The sequence below is a fragment of the Balaenoptera physalus genome (assembly GCF_965194825.1).
Source record: "Balaenoptera physalus genome assembly, chromosome: 18".
In the NCBI taxonomy this organism is placed as follows: Eukaryota; Metazoa; Chordata; class Mammalia; order Artiodactyla; family Balaenopteridae; genus Balaenoptera; species Balaenoptera physalus.
The window spans coordinates 63,535,904-63,558,552 of NC_138899.1; the positions used below are offsets into that span (position 1 = coordinate 63,535,904).

Consider the following 22,649-nt stretch of genomic DNA (forward strand, 5'->3'; position numbering starts at 1 on the left):
TATAACTTAGGTTGGGATGGTCCAACTGCTCTTCAGTATTAAGAAAGGATACAGCTCGATATAGAAGCCAGGGTTGCCTGAGTTCAGAATCCAATGACATGCCACCCCTCACACTGTGACACCCCCCCCCCAAGAAGCTGAAGCCAGTAACTGTAACTTTCTGTTAAGGAAACAGACATTCCATAATAACAGTCAACTGTGACAGAAAAAAATGAGGGAGGCTGTTATCTCAAAGATTTGAAGCTAAATTTTAGAAAATTCTCTTTATTCATATAATTATTCTAAGCAGAGAAGCTTCTATGTTCACTTTTTATAACATTTCATTGTTTCAGCTTGAAAAAAATGAGGTATGATGAAATTACAATTAATAGAAAAGATAAAGGTGCTGTACGTATCATCTAATAACGCTCATCCACCGTTAGGCAAAGTCCGAAGAAGTGACCATAAAATGATGTATGATAGCTGTCCTGAGACAGACGATTTCCTTCTGAAATGTTTTTTTTATTCTTAGATGCAATTGTGAAAGTTGCTTTTCTTAAGAAATGTAAAGAAGCGGGTCTTCTTAATGCTTTATTTGAAGAAATATTAGACAAACTTCATTTGATTCAGGAAAGACTCATGGATGAGACCACTTCAGAATCAGGTATTGAAATAACAAAATTTCTACATATAGAGACTTCTCACAGACCTACATGTTAAACAAAACAAACAACACCCCCCCAAAGTACACATTTTCTTTCTGCGCTGTTTTTTCTTTTCCGTCTTTATCTCATTCTTGAGAGCTTGTTTGGAGGTTCTAGCAGGGGAGCGCAGCTACTCGTATACCCTTGACTGAAGAACGGTCCTCCTCTATCGGGGAAGGTCATCCTCTTCGACTGAGCGCGCAGCTTCGGGAGGGACGCACGTGGAGTGGTGAGGGAGGAAGGGGACACCCTAGCCAGCCAGATAGCCGAATCAACCCTGGCGATCAGTGGGGTGACAGATGTCACAGCCAGATCGCCCTCACAGCCTTTATCTCATTAATACAATTTATTGTTCCAATCTCTTGTCTTTTTATAAATCAACAGGAGGTAGGTAATTCACAAAATCATTACTTTAGTAAAAAATACCCTGATTCCCTGAAAGTTTTAATGTCTTTTCCAGAGGTTCATAACTGAGAGTGACCATCAAGAGAACGGGCAAGTTCAGAACCAGGTTCAGTCACACACCTGCGCTCCCCCCTCCCCGCAGCTGAGCATGCTTGCTGCTAAGATCTGAGAATGACTGACATTCATGATGCTAGTTTTGATTTGACTCTAATTCTGTTCCTTAAACAAGCAAGTGCCTTTTTTTATACTGTAAAGTATAGAAGAAAGAAGTAATTTTAATGTTTTGGTTGATGTTTGGTTTAGTTAAATGTGGCCTTTCAGAAAGAGCTCTTCGGGACGCTGAAGTTCCATTTGTACATGCAGGTTATACAGCCACTTAGCCTTCTCATAACCTGTGTTAGGAGCTTAAAAACTTTATTATAAATACAGTTGACACATAACATGGGTTTGTACTGTACGGGTCCACTTATACCTGAATTTTTTTCAATAAATACTACACAGTAAAATACTATACAATCCGTGGATACAGAACCACAGATACAGAGGACCCACGTATTTGGGAGGCCGACTGTAAAGTTAGTTATGCTTGGATCTGTGACTGCACAGGGGTCAGCACCCCTAAGCCCACATTGTTCAAGGGTCGACTGTATAGCTGTCTTAGAAGGAAAACCTTGACAGTCTGTGTATTTTAGGCAACAATGTAAAATGTATGATTATTTGAAAGGAATTTTTTTCTACAGGACAAAACCAAAAAGTGTAGTTAAGAGAAAACAGACATTTCCCAAAAAAGCTCATTCATTACATTCTTTTTGTTCATTTACTCTTGTCTCTAGACCAAGCACATCTCGAACTTGAGCATGCCCCTCAGAACCACCTGGGGGGTTTGTTAAAACAGATGGCTGGGCCCCATCCCCGGAGGTTCTGATCCAGTAAAGGTGCTAAGAATCTGCATTTCTAACGAGCTCCCGGGTGAGGTTGCTGCCACTGCAGACCACAGGGGACGCCTGCTCTGTGTGCTTCTCCTTTTTGCGGGTTACTCTGTGAGGTGTTTCTGCCTATGTAAGCTACTGAAATTAAAACTGAAAATGTTTTTCTTCCTCCAGACTATGAAGAAATTGGGACTTCACTTTTCGACTGTAGATTGTTTGAAGATGCATTTGTAAATTTTCAAGCAGGTATGTGAGTTATAACTGAGCAGCAAAGTTTATAAACATTTATCATATATATTACAATAACACTATTCAGGTGATAAAAATCCTATTTTAGAAGAATGTTCACCGTTGCCTTAAATGAAAAAGCCCATTACAAAACAATATGAGCCCTCACACACAGAAGAAAAAATATATATATACACAGGGTCACACATGCACACAGAAAAACTGCACATAAATGGAAACAGTAGTTATCTGTAGGTGACTGGATTATAGTGATTTCTTTTGTCTTAGTGCTCATTGTATTTTCCACATTTTATACATACACACAATGCTTTTGTAATCAGAAAAAGAACTCATCTAAAAAAGTGGAAACAAAAAATCTATTGCGAAATGGAAGTATTTGGGCACCACGTTTGGAAATCAGCAGGAACTGGTGAGGCTGAGATAAACCATGCTGCACTGTCTCCCTCTCACTTAGTATGATGTGTATAAATTTCAGTTCTTTCAACATTAATCTTCAAATCTAATGGGAGAGGGAGGGTTGTGATTGATTGATTGATTCTAAAGTTCATCATCAAAAAAAAAAAAATAAAATAGCCAAGAAACTTTTGAAAAAGAAAACCTAGTGAAAACAGAGTGTTAACCTTTCCATAAAACATCAAACAAACAGTGGTCCTTTCACCACTATTTCAGATGCCTTCAAAACAGGCTAAGTTTCCACATTGATGAGTCTGACCTGACTTCTCCATCAAGGCTGCCACACACAGCTGGGCAGGCTGTGCACTGCACATCCCGGCGGGAGTGGAGGGCACAGGTTGACAAAGAGTTTAAGGCAGATGGCTCCCCCTGAAGTTGTACACAAACAGTGCCCTAAGCTCTGTTCTTTTCCAGAGATGTATTTGTCTTTCCAGCAAATGTATTAGGAAAATAGATTTTCCCTGTGGAGAAAATATTAGTTCATATTCCTGTCTCAGTATACACAAGCCTTTCTCATTTTTGTTTTCATATTACACATTTCTATTTGAATTTTGTATTACATTTATAATCAGCAGAAAAATAGTCAACAATATTGTGTTTTTTTACCAGTCTCTTGAGAATGTCTGCACACATCTTACGGGAATATCCTTTTTTTTTTTTTAAAGCAGCCTTTAAATTTTTTTCTAAAAAGCTTTATTTTGTAGGTGACTTTCATGTTTGTTTATTTTTCTTTCATATAAAAGTAACGTGTTTGGAACATGTCACTACCTAGGTTAAGTTAGTTGGGAGTACATACAGTATAGTGTAGTATTTGGGGGGTGTGAGCTCCCAGAGGTGACACTATTTGGAATTGCATGAGAACCAACTTAAAAGACTTAACTTCTCACACCCCAACTGATAAAGACTCTTTTGCTTAATTCAGCCTTTTCAGTGTTCCAGAAAGTTAACTGCAGGTATACAGATATTCTAAGATTTTGAGGTTTTTAAAAAATTGCCACTGAGTAATATTATAATTTATAAAGCCTAACTAAAGTAGCAGCTTCTAAGTTTCCACAATAAAAGCATTCCTATTTCTAAATAAAACCAAAAGCTTTTATGTAACATTAAAAATTGGATGCATTTCTCTGAAAGATTTGCCCTTAACCCTTGATAGTCTAATGGCATCCTCTCAACAAATGGATACCGTGTAGCATGAAGGTTATTTAGTCGCTGCTTTCAAATACTCAAAAGTATACAGAAGTGCCTTTTCTGCTATAAATGTATACAAAATTTTAAAGATTTACAGACCAGCTTTATGTGTGATAAATACTGGAATTCTATCCTGAACTAGAAGAGAAGGCAAAGGCATAAAAGCATCAATTCCTGCTCACAAGACCCTAGATCCTTTTCATTTGGGGCACAGCATTGTGTACTATGCACTTTCAAAAGAGGCTAGAAATAGTACATTGTGTATAAAACTACTGAATAAAGCCTGAAATAATTTTCTTATTATAGCAATAGAGAATAAAATTCATCAATCTGAAGAAAGGCAGCGGCAGCTGAAGGAAGAGACTGAGCTACTTCAGAACTTAAAACAAACCTTGTGCTCTGAGCTTCAGTCAAGTTCTACTTCAGATTCTTCTCTGTCTTCTTAAGAATGACCATTTCCTAAGCCAGGAATCAAGCACAGTTGTAAACAGGCTGAAAGCTGGAGACGGGCCTGTGAAAGCCACACATCTTTAGCACTAGGCCCCTCGTGTCTCTCTGGCCCTCAAACTTTGATCCTCACCAGCCCTTACCTGTTCTTGCTGATTTGGCGTCTTATGCCTTTTTACTGCCTCCTCTTCCTCATCATCATCTCACTTCTACCCCTCCCCCCCCCCCAATAAAATATTTCTGATTCTACTTGAGTAAATTGGACCATGCCTCCCATCGCTCTAAAAATCCTTTGGTGGATTTTTAGATTTTTAGATCCCGCCTCCCCCACCCCCACTACAGTGAGCTAAGTGGATTCCAGGTGCTCCTGCCCCCAGGGCCTTTGCACATTCTGCTGTGAAGTCTTCACTGCTCCTCCTGCGGATGTCCTCATACCTATTCCATCTGAGAGTACTTTCTCTTCATATCCCTTCTCGGTGTAAGCCACTCTTATCATACCTCAAACCGATGGAGTATAAGCAGTCTGAGGGCAGAAACTCACTATTCCTGTGTTTTCCTCCCTGTCACATTCCCAGCAGCTAGCGTGCTCAATAAATGTTGAAAAAATGCATAAACTGTTTTTATCTTTTGAGACTAGTTCCAGCCTGTAATGCTTCTTTGATCAAATAAATCTGAATGTTATACCTGTACCAAACATACCTGTGTGTTTTTTAAATTTCTCTTCAGCCAGTCAGCACATGGGCATAACATCATCTTCAAAATAAACATTTAAAACTGGATGGTCTCTCTGAAGGTTTTTCTCAACCTGACAATATACAATTCAGATTTGTATGCCCTACTACCATGTCTGACCTCTGAAAACTTCACATTTCTACTTTTCTACCACACTCCTTTGATCCACAGTAGTGCTACATTTCAACATGAGTTTGATCTGAGTCTCCAACATGGCATCTGGCACATAATATGCTCGATATCTGCTGAAGAATACGATGTAAACGAAAGAACATGTCCATTCCTGTTGTAATGGCAACCCCAGCCCAAGACATTAATAACTGCAGGGCAAAATCTCAATGGTTTTCAAATTTGGGTACACATCAGAATCACCTGAGGCACTTAAAAAACTACGGAAGCCGAAAAAAGATTTTAGAAGATGGCAGAGTAGACTCTGAGCTCACCTCATCTCACAGGCACACCAAAACTACAACTATTTATAGAACAACTATGGATCAAAAAGACCAAAGCAAACAGAAAAGATCCTCTACAACTAAAGATACCAAGAAAACCACAACCAGACGGGGCGGGTGGGGGGTGGTGGTGCAGAAACACAATACAGTCGAGACCCACACCACTGGGTGGGCGACCCACAAATGGGAGAATAATCAACTGCAGAGGTTCTTCCCAAGGAACAATGGGTCTGAGCCCCACATCCGGATCCCCAAACTCAAAGGTCTTGTGCCAGGAAGCCAAGCCCCATAACATTTGGCTTTGAAGGCCAGTGGAGCTTACCTTTGGGAGTCCCAGAGGGCAGGGGGAAATAGAGACTCCACTCTTAAAAGATGCACCCAAAAGCTCATGTTCCAGGACCCAGGGCAGAAGAAGTATTTTGAAAGGAGCCTGGGACAGACCTACCTGCTGATTGTGGCGAGTCTCCCAGAGAAGCAGGAGGCAACCGGAGCTCATCCTCGGGACAAAGACACTGGCAGCGGCCATTTCTGGGAGCACATTCCACCACGGAGACACTGGTGCCTACATGCGCCATTCTAGAATCCTCGCTCTAGCTTATTAGTCTCAGGATCCAGCTGTGCCCCTGCTCACTAGCCTATAGGTACCAGTACCGGGATACTTCAGGCAGAACAACTGGGGTGGAGCATACACGCCCCCTTAAGACCCCTTGAGCCTACAGCTGTCCCTGGACACAGCCCTGCCTACCAGAGGGCCCAGGACCCAACTCTACATACCAGTGCACAGGCACCAGACCTAGACACCCTGGGACCCAGCTCTGTCCACCAGTGGGCAGGCATCAGCCCTAGAATCCCCAGGGCCCCAGCCCCACCCACCAGCAAGTCTGCTCTAGCCTTAGGACCAGCCTCACCCCTACAGGACAACCACAGTCCTGTAGCCTGCCCATGGCGGGCCGCAGCTCACCCACCAGCAGGCCAGCACCAGTCCTGGGACCAGCTGAGCCCAAGCCCCGCCCACCAGGAGGTAAACACAAGCTTCAAGACATGCCAGGCCCTGCAGCCAGCTGTGTCAGGAAATGACCCCACCTGCCAGCTGTCTGACACCAGCTCTGGAACCCCTGGGCCCTGCAGTGACACCCCAGGACCTGGCTTCACCCACCAGTGGGTGGGAACCAGCCCCGGATCTCATGGACCTGACTCCTGGCTCCAGTGAGCCAGCACGAGCCCCAGGGCCAGCCTCCCGGGGTTCCACAGCTGGCCACCTCATGATCCTCTCTGCCAACCAGTGGCTGGCTCCTCCGTACAAGTCAGGGCCTGGCGACCAATCAGACCAGAGGCCAGCCACACCCACCAGGCTGCCCACAGTAGTCAGCCCACCGCAGCAGAAGGACCCACGCAGCCCACATGGAGGGTGCCCCTATAGCATTCAGCTCCGGTGACGAGAGGGGAGTGCATTGCTGGGACATGTAAGACATCTCCTACAAAGGGCCACTTTTCCAAAGTCAGGAATCATAACCAACCTACCTGATACATAGAAATAAATACAGTAAGTTAGGCAAAATGAGGGGACAGAGGAATATGTTCCAAACGAAAGAACAAGATAAAACCCCAGAAGAAGAAATAAGTGAAGTGGAGACAGAGTTCAAGGTAATGATCATAAGGATGATCAAGGAATTCAGAATAAAAATAAATAAACAGAGCAAGAAGTTAGAAGTTTTTTAAAAAGAGTTAGAAAACATCAAGAACAACCAAACAGGGCTTCCCTGGTGGCGCAGTGGTTGAGAGTCTGCCTGCCAATGCAGGGCACACGGGTTCGAGCCCTGGTCTGGGAAGATCCCACATGCCGCGGAGCAACTGGGCCCGTGAGCCACGATTGCTGAGCCTGCGCGTCTGGAGCCTGTGCTCCGCAACAAGAGAGGCCGCGACAGTGAGAGGCCCGCGCACCGCGATGAAGAGTGGCCCCCGCTTGCCACAACTAGAGAAAGCCCTCGCACAGAAACGAAGACCCAACACAGCCATAAATAAATGAGTAAATAAATAAATAAACCCAAAGTTTAAAAAAAAAAAAAAAAAAAAAAAAAAAAAAAAAAAAAAGAACAACCAAACAGATGAAGAATACAATAACCGGGGCTTCCCTGGTGGCGCTGTGGTTGAGAGTCTGCCTGCCAATGCAGGGGACACGGGTTCGAGCCCTGGTCTGGGAAGATCCCACATGCCGCAGAGCAACTGGGCCAGTGAGCCACAATTACTGAGCCTGTGCGTCTGGAGCCTGTGCTCCGCAACAAGAGAGGCCGCAATGGTGAGAGGCCTGTGCACTGCGATGAGGAGTGGCCCCCGCTTGCCACAACCGGAGAAGGCCCTCGCACAGAAACGAAGACCCAACACAGCCATAAGTAAATAAATAAATAAATAAATAAAAATTAAAAAATTTAAAAAAAAAAGAATACAATAACCGAAATGAAAAATACACTAGAAGGAATCAAAAGTAGACTAAATGACACAGATGAACAGATCAGTGAGCTGGAAGACAGAGTAGTGGAAATCACTGATGCTGAACAGAAAAAAAAAAAGAATAGAAAGAAATAAGGACAGTTTAAGACACCTCTGAGACAACAACAAGCATACTAACATTCACATTACAGGGATCCCAGAAAGAGAAGAGAGAGAGAGAAAGGGCCTGAGAACATATTTGAAGACACAGTAGCTAAAGACTTCCCTAACCCTGAAAAGGAAACAGGCACCCAAATCCAGGAAGCACAGAGTCCCAAACAGGATCAACCCAAAGAGGACCACACCAAGACATATTATAATTAAAATGGCAAAAATTAAAGATAAAGAGAGAATATTAAAAGCAACAAAGTTTTCCCTTGTTGCTTTCCTTAAAAGCAACAAGTTATCAATACTTATAAGGAAACTCCCATAAGGATATCAGCTGACTTTTCAGCAGAAACTCTACAGACCAGAAGGGAGTGGCACAATATATTTAAAGTGATGACAGGGAAAAACCTACAACCAAGAATACTTTACTTGACAAGGCTCTCGTTCAGATCTGATGGAGATCAAAAGTTTTACAGACAAGCAAAAGCTAAAAAAGTTCAGTGCCACCAAACCAGCTTTACAAGAAATGTTAAAGGAAACTTTTTAGTGAAAAAGAAAAGGCCACAACCAGAAACATGGAAATTATGAAAAGAAAAAGCTCATTGGTAAAGGCAAACATACAGTAAAGATAGGACATCATCCATGAACAAAGCTAGCAGGAAGGTTAAAAGACAAAAGTAGTAGAATTGTCTATATCCACATAAGCAGTTAAGGGATACACAAAATAAATAGATTTAAAATACGATGCCCAAAACAGTAATCATGAGGGGAGGAGAGTACAAATATAGGGCTGTTAAAATGCAGTTGAAATTAAGAGATCAGCAACTTAAAATAATCACATATATATATAGATTGCTATACAAAAACCTCATGGTAACTGCAAACCAAAAATGTATAATAGATACACAGACGAAAAAGAGAAAGGAATCCAAACATAACACTAAAGACAGTCATCAAATCACAAGGGAAGAGAACAAAGAAGAAGAAAAGAACAAAAAAGAACTACAAAAACAACCCCAAAACAATTAACAAACAGCAATAACTACATACATATCAATAATTACTTTAAACGTAAATGGACTAAATGCTCCAATCAAAAGACATAGACTGGCTGAATAGATACAAAAACAAGACCTGTACACATGCTTCCTACAAGAGACTCACTTCAGATCTAAAGACGCATGTAGACTGAAAGTGAAGGGATGGAAAAGGGCATTCCATGCAAATAGAAATCAAAAGAATGCTGGGGTAGCAATATTGTACCAGACAAAATAGACTTTGGGGTGGGAGAGGGAGGATGGACGGGAGGCTCAAGAGGGAGGGGATATGGGGACATGTGTACGCATATGGTTGATCTGCTTTGTTGTGCAACAGAAACTAACACAGTATTGTGACGCAATTATACTCCAATAAAGATCTATTAAAAAAAAATAAAAAGACTGTAAAGAAGGACATTACATAATGATCAAGGGATCAATCCAAGAAGATGTAACAACTGTAAATATATATGCACTCAACATAGGACCACCTAAATACATAAAGCAAATATTAACAGACACAAAGGGAGAAACTGACAGTAACACAATAATAGTAGGGGACTTTAACACCTCAATTACATCAATGGACAGATCATCCAGAAGGAAAATCAATAAGGAAACACTGGCCTTAAATGACACATTAACCATTGACAAAACAGAAAGACAGTGTATAAAATTGATGCCTAATAAGAACCTGCAGTATAAAAAAACAAACAAAACAACTAATACTAAACTTTCATTGGGTTATTTGTATGGAAATATGTTAATATAAATGTTTCAGACATTACATGAAATTTCTAAAAATCTTATTTTGTATTTGTATGGAAATATGTATGGAAATATGTTAATATAAATGTTTCAGACATTACATGAAATTTCTAAAAATCTTATATGTTCTGGTATAATGTTATAAGTAATAATCCTAGTTATTACTTTAAAATGTATATCTCAGAAATAACTAATTTTCTTGTCAACTGCATTATTATGAACTTTCATCAAATCTTTAACTGTGGTCATTTTTAAGTCTTTTGTCATTTACAGACAGTTCTGGGTGTACTCTGATGCTTTTGCAAATATGTTCCTATAAAAGGGTTTCATCTTCAAGAAATTCATGGAAAAGACTCTGACAAGTACAGGTTTCTGGTAACTGACTGTACTGCTGAACTGAATGAATAAGCATTTTCAGAACTCTAAGGAAAAACTGATGAACTCATAAAAGTGCTAACAAAAGATCAAGATGAAAAAAAAAATTAATTACATGGGACTGAGTGAACTGATGAGGATGAGTATAATTTTTGTGACTTTCTGTCTGAATTAAAAAAAAAAAAAAAATCCCACAAGGACTCAGAGGCAAAGAATATACAAATCAATTTTCACTGCAAAGTAAAGGAGCTGTTACAGTGGAAAAAAAAAAAAATTAAATCCTGCTGTTTCTCTGTGGGAAAAAAAAAAAAAAACAGAAAGACAACCTACTTCATGGTAGAAAATATTTGCAAATGATACGACTGATAAAGGGTTACTATCCAAAATATATAAACAGCTCATACAACTCAACATCAAAAAAACAAACAACGAGATTAAAAAATGGGCAGAAGACCCGAATGGACATTTCTCCAAAGAGGACATACGAATAGATGGCCAACAGGCACATAGAAAGATGCTCAACACTGCTAACACCAGGGAAATGCAAATCAAAACTACAATGAGATATCACCTCACACCTGTCAGAATGGCCATCATCAAAAAGACCACAAATAGGGGAGCTTCCTGGTAGTCTAGTGATTAGGATTCAGTGCCTCCACTGCTGTGGCCCGGATTCAATCCCTGGCTGGGGAACTGAGACCCCACAACTTGCACAAAGCAGCAAAAAAAAAAAAAGAAAAAAGAAAAAGACCATAAATACCACCAAATGTTGGCAAGGATGTGGAGAAAAGGGAACCCTTGTACCCCAATGGTAGGAATGTAAATTGGTGCAGTCACTGTGGAAAACAGTATGGAGGTTCCTCAAAAAACTAAAAATAGAGCTATCATATGATCCAGCAATCCCACTCCTGGGTATATACCCAAAGAAAATGAAAACACTAATTTGAAAAGATATGTGCAACCCAATGTTCATAGCAGCATTATTTATAATAACCATGATACAGAAGCAACCATGTGTCCACCAACAGATGAATGGATAAAGATGATGTGGTGTGTGCTTGTGTGTGTATACTAGTCAGTCATCAAAAAGAATGAAATTCTGACATTTGCAGCAACATGGATGGACCTGGAGAGTTTTATACTTAGTGAAATAAGTCAGAGAGAGAAAGACAAATACTGTATGTTATCACTTATATACGGAATTTAAAAATAAAACTATTGAGTAAAACAAAAAAGAAACAGGCTCACAGATACAGAGAACAAACTAGTGGTTACAAGTGGGGTATGGGAAGGGGAGAGGGGCAAGATGGGGGTAGGGAATTAAGAGGTACAAACTACTATGTATAAAATAAATAAACTATAAGGATATACTGTACTGCACAGGGAATATAGCCAATATTTCATAATAACTATAAATGGAGTATAATCTATAAAAATTTTGAATCACTATGTTATACATCTAAAACTAAGATAATATTGTAAATCGACTATACCTCAATTAAAAAAAAAAAAAAACCAAGACTCCATCCCAGACCCACTGAATATAGATTTCCCCTGGTCTAGATGATGCTGTAACTTCAGCTCCCCTCCCTGATGTTACATCCTATAGCAAAGCTTATCTGAGTAGCAGTTCTGATGTCATGATGTTTATTTCTTAAAAAAACCCTCTGTCCACCACTTTACTTTCAAATTTCATGGTGGTAACTCAGTACAAGGGAGCAACATGTATTTGTCATCAAGTGGCAAATATCGGGCAAATTAAAACAGACCTGGATTTTTACGTTAGCAGTGCCACTGCTGAAAAAATTTATTTAATATGAGACTAATTCTGCCTACTTTATGGTACAAAATGTGGGCACTAAAAAAGAAAATGCATGTGAAGCACAGGGCACAAAATGCCTGGCATTGTGGGAAATAAATGTTCTCATCCACACCACACACACAAACACATGCCCTCCCCTTGCCAGCATTTCTGCCTGAGGGGCCCTGGTTTATTTTCCCCATTCTAACCAAACAAACTTCCTTATGGTAAAATTCTGGAAGGCTCATTATTCCCCACCTCTAAGCCTTTGCTTGGGCCACTTACCGCTGTTTTGGAAATGAGCTAAAAGGACATTTGTGTTGCCCCCTATGCTGCACAAACATGACCTTCAGAACAATTGCTTCTCATACTAACCCTATTGGGTTTCCTCTCAATGACTTACAAAAAGCTGTTTATAAATGTTATTAATGTTGTTAATTCCTAAACCTCTCTCCCAATAATTTTTACATTCCTTGAGGACAGGGACCATGTCTCTCCCTTCATTTATAAGTCCCCAAAAGGATCCAGATACATTTTTCTACTGTGACAGTCCAATTGTAGTATCTTTCAACAGGAATAAAACCAAAGCGTATCTTCTGGGGTGGGGAGGATAGTTGAGAAACAGCATGTTCATGGTGGTACCTGTTTTTAGTCTGATACCCAAGAATCACAGTACTGGTTTTTTTTTTTAAACTGTGGCAAAATACACATTACCATGTTAACCATGCTTAAGTGTACAGTTCAGTGGCGTTAAGTCCATTCACATTGTTGTGTATCATCCATGCACAGAACTCTTTCCACTGAAACTCTGTACCTATTAAACAATAACCCCTCATACCCTTTCTCCCAGCCCCTGCCAACCACCATTCTACTTCCTATGAATCTGACTACTCCAGGGACCTCATGTAAATGGAATCATACAGTACTTGTCCTTTTGCGACTGGCTTATTTCACTTAGCATAATGTCCTCAAGGTTCATCCAAGCTGCAGCATGTGTCAGAATTTCCTTTCAAGGCTGCATATTATTGATTTTTGAGAGGGAAAAAATAACTCTATATGCCTATTTTAATAGATTGCTTTATTTATTAATATGTCACTCTAAACATTACATAAATACAACCTATATAACTAGCGTATCAAACCTTGCTCCAGTAGGAAATTCAAGAGTACATTTTAGGGCTATTTGAAGAAATACCAATACTTTGGCTTTCACTATTATATCAGATGAAAAAAACAATTCAAAGAATAGTTTTCATCTCCTGCTATGATTAACAACAAAACCAAGTAGAAAAATAAGAGAGCATATCAAAAAAAAAAAAACAACACAAGATACTCAAGTACTTTCTGAAAGACTTTTTTCTGTTCTCTTCACTGAAAATATACTCATACAAATTACTCAGTAATCTAATATGAGAAGTGGTTCTTCACCTATTGGGAACTCAGTAAATATTTGTTTAGTGAATGAACTATCTATGGAAATGGATCTATGTTAATTTGTGCTTTTTTAAAGTTTTTTTTCAAGTAAGAGCAATAGTAAACTTACTGAAGTTCTTGTTTTGTCCAGATCATAAGCCTATAGACAGTGATTGTTAGAAACACTACCCATCATAGCTAATAATCAAATTAATGTACATTTATCAACCTAGTAAGAAAATTCTATTATGTTGCAGAACTAATTCTAACCTAATAACTCATTGGGCTTCGATCACTTGCAACATGGTCAAGAAAAGGGGGCTGGGACTTCCGGGTTTGTGTTTATTTCACCTATCAATGAACTTCCATCTTTGGGCCCTCAACCCCCAACATACACTTAGAAACATTGCTAAAAACAGTAGCTGCAGCATCTCTTCACCCTCTTGTTAATTGGGGTCTGAAAATGGATTCAGTCTCTAGATTCAGATGGAGGACCTTCCAAACAGGGAACAGTTCACTAAAGGAGCTCCCACAAATGGAAATGAGTCCGTGGGCCAGAGAGCAGAACAAAGCTTTGTTCTTGAAGCAAGCTCAATGGGCACACATGATAAAACTCAGAGTTGAACACTCTTACTTCCCAAAGTCACATTTCATAACCAGACCAAAAAAACGCCCTCATAATTTAGATCCTTTTTCAAAGTTACCTAACACAATTAAAAGGAAAGGAAAATCAAATGTGAAAGCTGGTGACATTTCAAATAAGCAAAATGTGTGACAGCATTTGGCATAGATAAAAATCGATAAAAACAAATTCTATTAAGTCCTGTAAGAAACTTGGTTTTAAGAACCACTTATTTGAGTCAGACGTAGCAGACCTGATGATTCAGCAACCACAATTCAGGAAGGCAAGAAGAGTACATTGAATATATCACTATTTTCCTCTTATATGATTAGCATTTAGAGGAGAAAAGGTGGGGGGATTTAAATTTGGGTTCTCAAATTTAACCTTAATAAAACGCTGTTAGTATTGGAGACTCTGAGTTATAAAATATCCACTTTCACCAAAATGAAGTTTCTTTCATTATCAAGTTTTCACAGATAGTTCTACATTACTACTCTTTATGTACTTAAGTCTTAAGAGAAACCCTGACTAACCTAGAAATTCATCTTCACATAATTATCATTTCAATAGGCTTATATTAAATTGAATATTATTCTGAAGTTAAAAAAGTCATCAGTAATGCAAATACACAAACAAAAGCCTCAGGCAATCTTAACTATTCCTTCACAGTGAGGCTACTGAACTAGCAACTAATGCAGCCCTTCAACAAGCCCCCAAGTCAGCATCTGTCATTCCCAGCGGGGCCTCTACACCTCTCACAGTTGGCACCCTATCCCAACCCCTGGCGTCAAAAGGGTTGTTGATATGTAAGCCAGGAGACTTGCCGCAAAGCCCCCTTTCCAACTTCAGGAGTTCCTCTAATCAAAACCAAACCAAACAAAAAACAAACAACCAGCTAGACTTTCACCCTTTTACAATGTCCCAGCCAAATGTTAAGGTCACATTTAAAATATACACATCTGGAAATAAGGGTTGTTTAAAATGGGTTCAGGAAAAGCCGTACACCCTTCCTGTACCCCTACACAGAGAACTGTATCTCCATGTGAGCAAAACAACCTGATGGGCTCTTTTACCTGCAGAATTACATCACCCATAGAGCACAAACGACACACCATCACCAGCCCCAGAGCACTCACACAAAACCCAGCAGTCTTGGGCTTCAGTTCTTAAAGGCTCCACATTTACTGGCTTTAGCAATGAACTCCTTTAGCAGAGGGCCATCCATTTGCCAAAAGGCTGCAGTCTGTGTAACTTCTGTCAAATGATTGATGCAAAACTTAAAGCAGAATTCTTCTAAATCCTGGACACACACAACAAAAATAAAAACAAGAAGAGGCCTTTTTTAATTAACTTTGAATTACTTCTCTCCAGCTCCCTTACCCTCCCCCAGAAGAGATTTGAGGCCAGAAACCTCAAACTAGGCAAACAAGTGACCACAGGTACATGTCAGAAAAATACAACTATTTACTCACCACACAGTAAAAGCAATGGTTCCCCTACTCAAGTCTGACTCTTCAAAACACACACACACACACACACACACACACACACACACACACACACACGGGGGGGGGGGGTGATTTCCTCATGGTTATCACATAGTCTAGTCACTCAAAGACATGGTTTTAAAAAGCTGAAAGCAACTTTTGTCCATATCATATGTTTTACCACATTCAAGAAGTCAGAGAAAAGAATTAAGATGTGGGTCATTTGGTCCAAGGAAGAGAAGACTTTAAGAAACAGAAAAGTGATGAAGAGAAATGGTCAACCTAAAGTGACACATTAAAAATAAAACTTCCAAAGACCTTAAATTCACTTTCATGCTCTCCTATATAAAAATGCCTTCATTTTTAAAGCCACAGAGAATAATATACTACAACTTCCACCACGTTAATTTCTCGGATAGTCAATCCACAAAAGAATAGTCACAGAGGCTTGACTTTTCAGTTAGACAAATGGAAGTTACCAACTACCAACATTCAGAGGGAGAGTAACATACACAAGTGGCAAACCAGAACAATTTAAAAATCTATTTCTGGGGCTTCCCTGGTGGTGCAGTGGTTGAGAATCTGCCTGCCAATGCAGGGGACACGGGTTCGAGCCCTGGTCTGGGAAGATCCCACATGCCGCGGAGCAACTGGGCCCGTGAGCCACAACTACTGAGCCTGCGCGTCTGGAGCCTGTGCTCCGCAACAAGAGAGGCCGCGATAGTGAGAGGCCCGCGCACCACGATGAAGAGTGGCCCTGGCTCGCCGCAACTAGAGAAAGCCCTCGCGCAGAAACAAAGACCCAACACAGCCAAAAATAAATAAGTTAATAAAAAAAAAAAATACCTGAATCCATGTTTTTTAATAAGAGATTCCCAGTGGGGTGAATGGACAGCTGAATGCTCAGGTGTATTACAATAAACTAAAATGTTAAACAATAGAAAACATTCTCTCTCTCACATTATTATTAAAGAAAAAGCACTACTCCTGGTATCATAACCCAATGGTTAATAAATAGCTCTAGGGACTAAATTATATTCCATGGAAAGATGAAAGTCATATTTTAATCTTGTTTATCAAAAATAGAAAACTAGTTTATCTACATATAACTTAGGAAGGAGCCAGTCATAGCACAAAAAGTTCTTCAAACCATGTAATGTATCAGATAAGGATCTTTAAATATTAAGTTTTAATTATATAATTTCAAATTCAAAGGAGAAAGAGAGGGCACTAAATTCTGACACTGCAAAACCTTACCACTTCTATATCTGCTTATTTGGAATTAAAGAGCTTTGTAGTATAATGAAAAAGTGAGTTTATTCAGTTTACTAACTGTATCGATTACCTTGAGTATAAACTTTAAGAACTTTTTTATATAGTACAGGTATACAAATGGTGCTTCTAATTACAAATCAGTTCATATACCTATGAAAATAGTTTTATCAAACTGCCTTCCCTTCCCCTCCAATTAGTTTGGAAAGATTTCTCAGTAGAGTTGATACTTGAAAAACACAGGGGTTAATCCAAGTATAATTAATAGTTGGCCCTCCACAATCGCAGGTTCAACCAACCGTGGATCGTGTAGTACTGTAGTATTTACTATTGAAAAATATCCACATATAAGTGGATCTGTGCAGTTCAAACCTGTGTTGATCAAGGGTCAACTGTATTCAACAGTTTCAAGAATACTGAAAATAATCTAAATCTGGGTTGTTTAAATAACTAATTACACCTTGGATAAGGCAGAACTTGGGAAAAGGAAGCATTGAACACACTTGAAGAGAGAAACTGGAATTTGCACGTTCATTTGCCTGAACCAGAGAGTGGTACAGCCAAGCACATTCACTTCGCAACCTGAGCCAGTGTGCTATTGATGTTGACGTGTGGATTAGATAAACACCCTTCTGATAATTCTTAAATACTATAAAAACCTACATGATCTGTTCACCTCACTCTGCAAACGATCAGATCTTCAATTACCTAGAAGAAAATGCAACCCTTACCGAACTAGTAAGTCAACTATAACAGGACTGCTGGGCTTTAAAAAAAAATTTCTAAGAAGGATGAGAAGGAGCACTTGACCAGTAGATGAATAAAGTTCCTAAGAGTCTTCTCAAGGCCATGGAATAAGAAAGTGGGGAAGGGTGTAAAATCAAGGAGTCTAATATGGTATTCTTGGTGTTTTAGAAACCAAAGTCCATGTTTATGACATTCTGTGGTGAAATTATTATAAAGTGGTTCTGAGGCAAATCAGATTTGTTATAATTAGTAAGGAAGATCAAAATAAAATATTGCTATTCTAAATTTACAAATTTGCTCCAAACCTTTAAGCATTTAAATTAAATTATTCCAATCACTATACACACTCTGAAAATAAGTTGTTTTTCCTTTCCACAGATTTTCTTTAGAAACAAAACACAGAGAATTGATGGTCTTAATACCCACATTTTAAAAATGCTAACGCAGCCTTCAACGGAGTTCTTATCCAGCCTTAAAATCTAAAATACATGCGAGTGCTAAGACTTTCTGTGGAAGGACACTTGGCCAGGGTGAGACCTCTGTGTCACAGGCCACCCTTGAGACACATTTCAGATGGCAGATACCGAGAACCACACCTAACTGTCCAAACGTGTTGTTAAAATAATTACATAGCAAAACCCAAACACAGTAAGTCTCGAATTCACTTGATAGTATAGTTGACCGTTGAACAATGCAGGTTTGAATTGCGCAGGTCCACTTACCCAGGATATTTTTCAATAGTACATACTACAGCACTACAGGATCCAAGTTTGGTTGAATCCGCAGATGCGGACGAACCAGGGATATGGAGGGCTGACTGTAAGTTATATGCGATTAACCCCTGCATTGTTCAAGGGTCAACTGCATATCAAGTACAAAATATTCCACATCAAAGTAGGTTTTGATTTTGTTTTTTAGTATGTATTTAAGTGTCTCACTATACTGGAAAAAAATGTTAAAGGTGCCTTCTCTCACTACCCAAAAAGTATTTTACAGTCTACTGATCACAAAAAACTTTTAATTTAACCCCTTGAAAAAAGAAATAAATGCTGACCATCTGGCTTTAGCACAAAGTTTTCCAATACTCATAACCCAAATCAGTTGTGGAATTAGATTCCTGGCTCATATTTATTGCTTCCCACCAAAAGCAAACTTTTAAGACATAGCTGCTCAGAAAGTAGGATTTTCTGGAAAGTTCTCTACTCTGGTTAAACAAAAAAAATTCCCCAACTGTTTCTTCTAATGTTCAAATAGACACAGAAAACAAAAATCTCCTGAAAAGAAACAGTATAAATAGAAGCATTTCAAAATGTTTATAATGCGATCAGAACTATCACGAGACAATGTTTTATACGCATTTTCTCCCTTGATGTCGATACTTATTCAGGTTTGTACTAGAGGAATATTTAAGTGCTCCTTCTCCAAGTCCTTCTTTACTTTTTAAAAACGTGCAGAAAGTTTGACAATGCATTCATAATGCAAGGGTTCCACAACAATTAGCTTACTTTTTAAAATCTCCACAACTACTGAGTCAATACATTTTTGCTCTTTTTATGTACATCCATTTGCTTCAAAATTCTCTTGTCAAAAGGAGGCACGGAGGAACCACAGTAATTTTAGAGCAAAGAGAAGAAACATGAGAGGCAGGTAGTCTCCATCCTCCCAGCATTTCAACCAACAGAGTGAAGGGAAAGTCAAGTAGGGTCCCCAAGTTCAATGTCTGAAAATAACGGATTTTGCAGCTAATTTCCAACCTGCCTTAGGAGCAGCTTCCCATCAACTAATAGACATAGTAAGTGGGTTTCATTTTTATATTCTAGAAACTTCATTTGTTTACTTTCTACATTCTACAGTATTAAGGAAATAAAACGTAAAGCTACATTAGTCAATTACATAACTCCCAACACAATCAAAACCATACAACCTAGAAAGAAGGCTTTTTGCCTTCTATTTTCTAATTTTTCTACAGTGAATGTGTAATATTTGTGGGGTTGTGAGTTGTTTGTTTGTTTTTACATTTTTTTAAAAAAGCACAACTTCATGGTGAGGTGTTTCAAATATTACACATTCATTCGTTCATTTAACTCAACATACATTTCTGAGTGCCAACTATATGCCCGCACTGTGACAGACTCTGGGGAAGCACATGCGTTTGTGGTCTAAAACAAGGGACAGCTTTTAATGTATCTATACTTGATATCAGAAAAGTGAAAACTAGTGAAGGAAATGATCAACCGGCCTGGGTAGAAGTGGAATAAGGCATTTTCTATAAACTTTCTGGGGTAGATTTTAGCTGAAAGTGAGAAAGAAATTTCCAGCAACTCGAGCCGAGATATCTGCCTCTGCCCAGGTGGTTCTGACTGGTTTTGGTCAGCAAGATCCTAATCCCAAGAATATGGAACTCATCAGCACTGAGGAGGAGTATGGTGAGACACAGAAGATTCTAAAGTCAATCACCAAATGGACAGAAAAGCCATGGACGAATTTAAAATTACATCATTGGGCAAAAGTAAAATCTAAAGAAATACCGTTTCTAATAAAGATGTTCACGATGACAAAGAAAGGGTAGGAAGAAAACTATATTTCCATTTCCCATTAGAAATGATTGACTTTGATCATCATTCCATCTGTTGAAAAGGTCACAGAGAAAATCAGCTATATCTGACCTTATCAAATATTTATAATGATAATGTAACCTGAAATAAAGATAGGATACATTTTGAAAATGCAAGACATAATGGTCCATTTCGATCCCCAAATGTGACAAAGATGAAGTCTATCCTCCACCACATCCCCAAGGCCACAGCTGCAGATCTTTGCAGGTGTCTGATAAATTCCCTGATACCAGGTAATCTGCCTCATCATATGATGACAAAATACCTATAAGAAAAACTAATTGTGCCATTTAGGGTACACACCTTAGCTAGACATCTGGAACTCCAAAACTCTTGCTCTTTGACTTTCATTCTCCATGAATATGTAAAACCAACCATACCAGCCTTTAGTTCACTAATTATTCTTCATGTATCCTTCACGTGGTACAATCTTCATTCAGTTCAACAAACATTTATCATGTGCCAGGCACAAGGCACACAGATGAATAAGATACAGTTCCTGCTCAGAGGGAGCTAACAATCTGATGATATCATGGCTCTAAGTTAACTTAAAGAAAATGTACATAAATGTCCCAAAACACAAGACTCCCAAAAGCCCATTCATTCAGAGACTCTCTAGAGATCCATCAATCAATCCAATATAGAAAGCAAACAAACAAAAAGGAGTCCAGAGCAAGCTCTTCACCCATGAATAACCGTGAGTGATAATTAGACAATGATAGAATTTCAGAGCATACACAGCTATAAATCACAGGGCAGCCTTGGCTTACGACAGGGGAGAGCTGGGGAGACAGCAAAGTGGATCTTGAGAAAAATATATTAAGCGGACCTGGAGGAATACTTGAAACTAAAATATGCTGTTTGTTAGTCCCATTAGGTATGGCACTTTATATTCCAACCTGCAGTATAGCTGCTGGGACTTCAGTTAGCTTCCTATCTTAGGTAAAAATATAAGTAGAGAAACAACCATTTTTGAAACTATGAACAGAGAATAAAGCAAGCCAGATTTCATTTTTTAGGGGTCAATCAGTTCAGTGATTCCCTACATAGAAGTGAAGTTACTCATCACGCTTATCTCATACAAGAAAGGGGGGAAACGTGCTCACGGGGAGTTAAGGGCGGTTTGTGTTTCTGCTTATTGTTTTATGTTACCTCTGCATCATATCTGACCGCGGCAGAGAACAATGAAAAGGCATTCTCCACAGTGATTCCTCGCTTGATAATGTGCTGACAAAGTTTCTTCAGTCTGTTTTCACAGTAAGACGTCGCCAAATCCAAAAGGCCTAAAAGTAAAATGTGGAAAGCTTAATTGAGGTTACAATAATTTCCAATAATTTATAAATATATATATATTTCATTTTGGTGAAGAGTTATGTAGATAAATCAGCAGAAGCTTCTTAGGGAATAACACTCTGAATTTTATTAAATAAATTCTCTTTTTCAGTCCATCCCTTCCCCACCTCCCAAACATACCTCTCCTATACTTACTTTATACAATTCCTTCTGTAGTACAAAGGAAGGGGAGAAAATTGAATTTCCCCCCTCATTTTGTTTCCAAAATGATGCACTAAATCCATTAGCAACTTATACTTCAGTATTAAAAAAGTAAAATAAGACCACAGTCATATATAGTGTCCATAATTATTAACCATATCTATACAATACTATCTTTAAAAAAATTTTTGTTGATTTACAATGTGTTAATTTCTGCTGTACAGCAAAGTGACTCAGTTATACACAGGTATACATTCTTTTTTATATTCTTTTCCATTATGGTTTATCCCAGGATATTGAATATGGTTCCCTGTGCTATACAGTAGGACCTTGTTGTTTATCCATTCTATATGTAATAGTTTGCATCTACTAACCCCAAACTCTGAGTCCATCCCTCTCCCAAATACAGTACTATTTTTAAAAGGCATTTACTTCAAATCTTTCGTAAAAACCAATAAACCTGAAACTTTTTACATTTCAATACTGTAAGAATACAGGGAGTTATATTTTTGACCCTGTGCCCTGGCCAGTCCCAACGTGGCTGGTACCTATAGCATCTTCAGGCGGCAGATCCACTGTATCTGTGTAGAGGTACTGGAGAAAGGCACGGTACACTGGGTAGGAAAACTGGTCTATTTCTATCACCTCCTTCATGTCCTCATTCCAATAAGACTGGAACATGGATCGAAAGTGCTCACACCTAAAACGGAACAGCAAAAGTTACCTAATTAAGTTGATGAAATCAGGGATAAACAAATATTACACGTATGCTTAACCACTACTATCTGAGTAGTATTGGGTTGGCCAAAAAGTTTGTTCGGGTTTTTCCGCAAGATGTTACAGAAAAACCCAAATGAACTTTTTGGCCGACCTGATACATTCATT

General features: G+C 39.0%; 2 protein-coding genes across 17 annotated transcripts in view; one reads left to right on the plus strand and one right to left on the minus strand.

Moving 5' to 3' along the window:
* Positions 1 to 4,579, plus strand: part of LOC309647262 (histone-lysine N-methyltransferase SETDB2-like) — an 82,836-nt gene extending 78,257 nt beyond the window's left edge. Inside the window, exons 23-25 of the mRNA XM_082434420.1 lie at positions 512 to 643; positions 2,192 to 2,263; positions 4,214 to 4,579. Of these exons, the coding sequence (XP_082290546.1) occupies positions 512 to 643; positions 2,192 to 2,263; positions 4,214 to 4,353 (344 nt within the window). The 3' untranslated portion in view covers positions 4,354 to 4,579. The remainder of the gene's footprint in view (positions 1 to 511; positions 644 to 2,191; positions 2,264 to 4,213) is intronic.
* The window catches only part of RCBTB1 (RCC1 and BTB domain containing protein 1), a 75,103-nt gene continuing 55,057 nt past the window's right edge, over positions 2,604 to 22,649 (minus strand). For 13 of the 16 annotated variants that reach the window (XM_082434437.1, XM_082434438.1, XM_082434446.1 and 10 more), the window contains 3 exons: positions 22,313 to 22,464; positions 21,423 to 21,553; positions 13,176 to 15,449 (listed from right to left, as the gene is read on the minus strand). In XM_082434437.1, coding sequence (XP_082290563.1) covers positions 15,309 to 15,449; positions 21,423 to 21,553; positions 22,313 to 22,464 — 424 coding nt within the window. In that variant the 3' untranslated portion in view covers positions 13,176 to 15,308. Of the gene's footprint in view, positions 3,181 to 4,574; positions 5,160 to 13,175; positions 15,450 to 21,422; positions 21,554 to 22,312; positions 22,465 to 22,649 lie in introns of those variants that run through there. The other 3 variants (XM_082434443.1, XM_082434442.1, XM_082434434.1) reach the window with 3 other exon arrangements.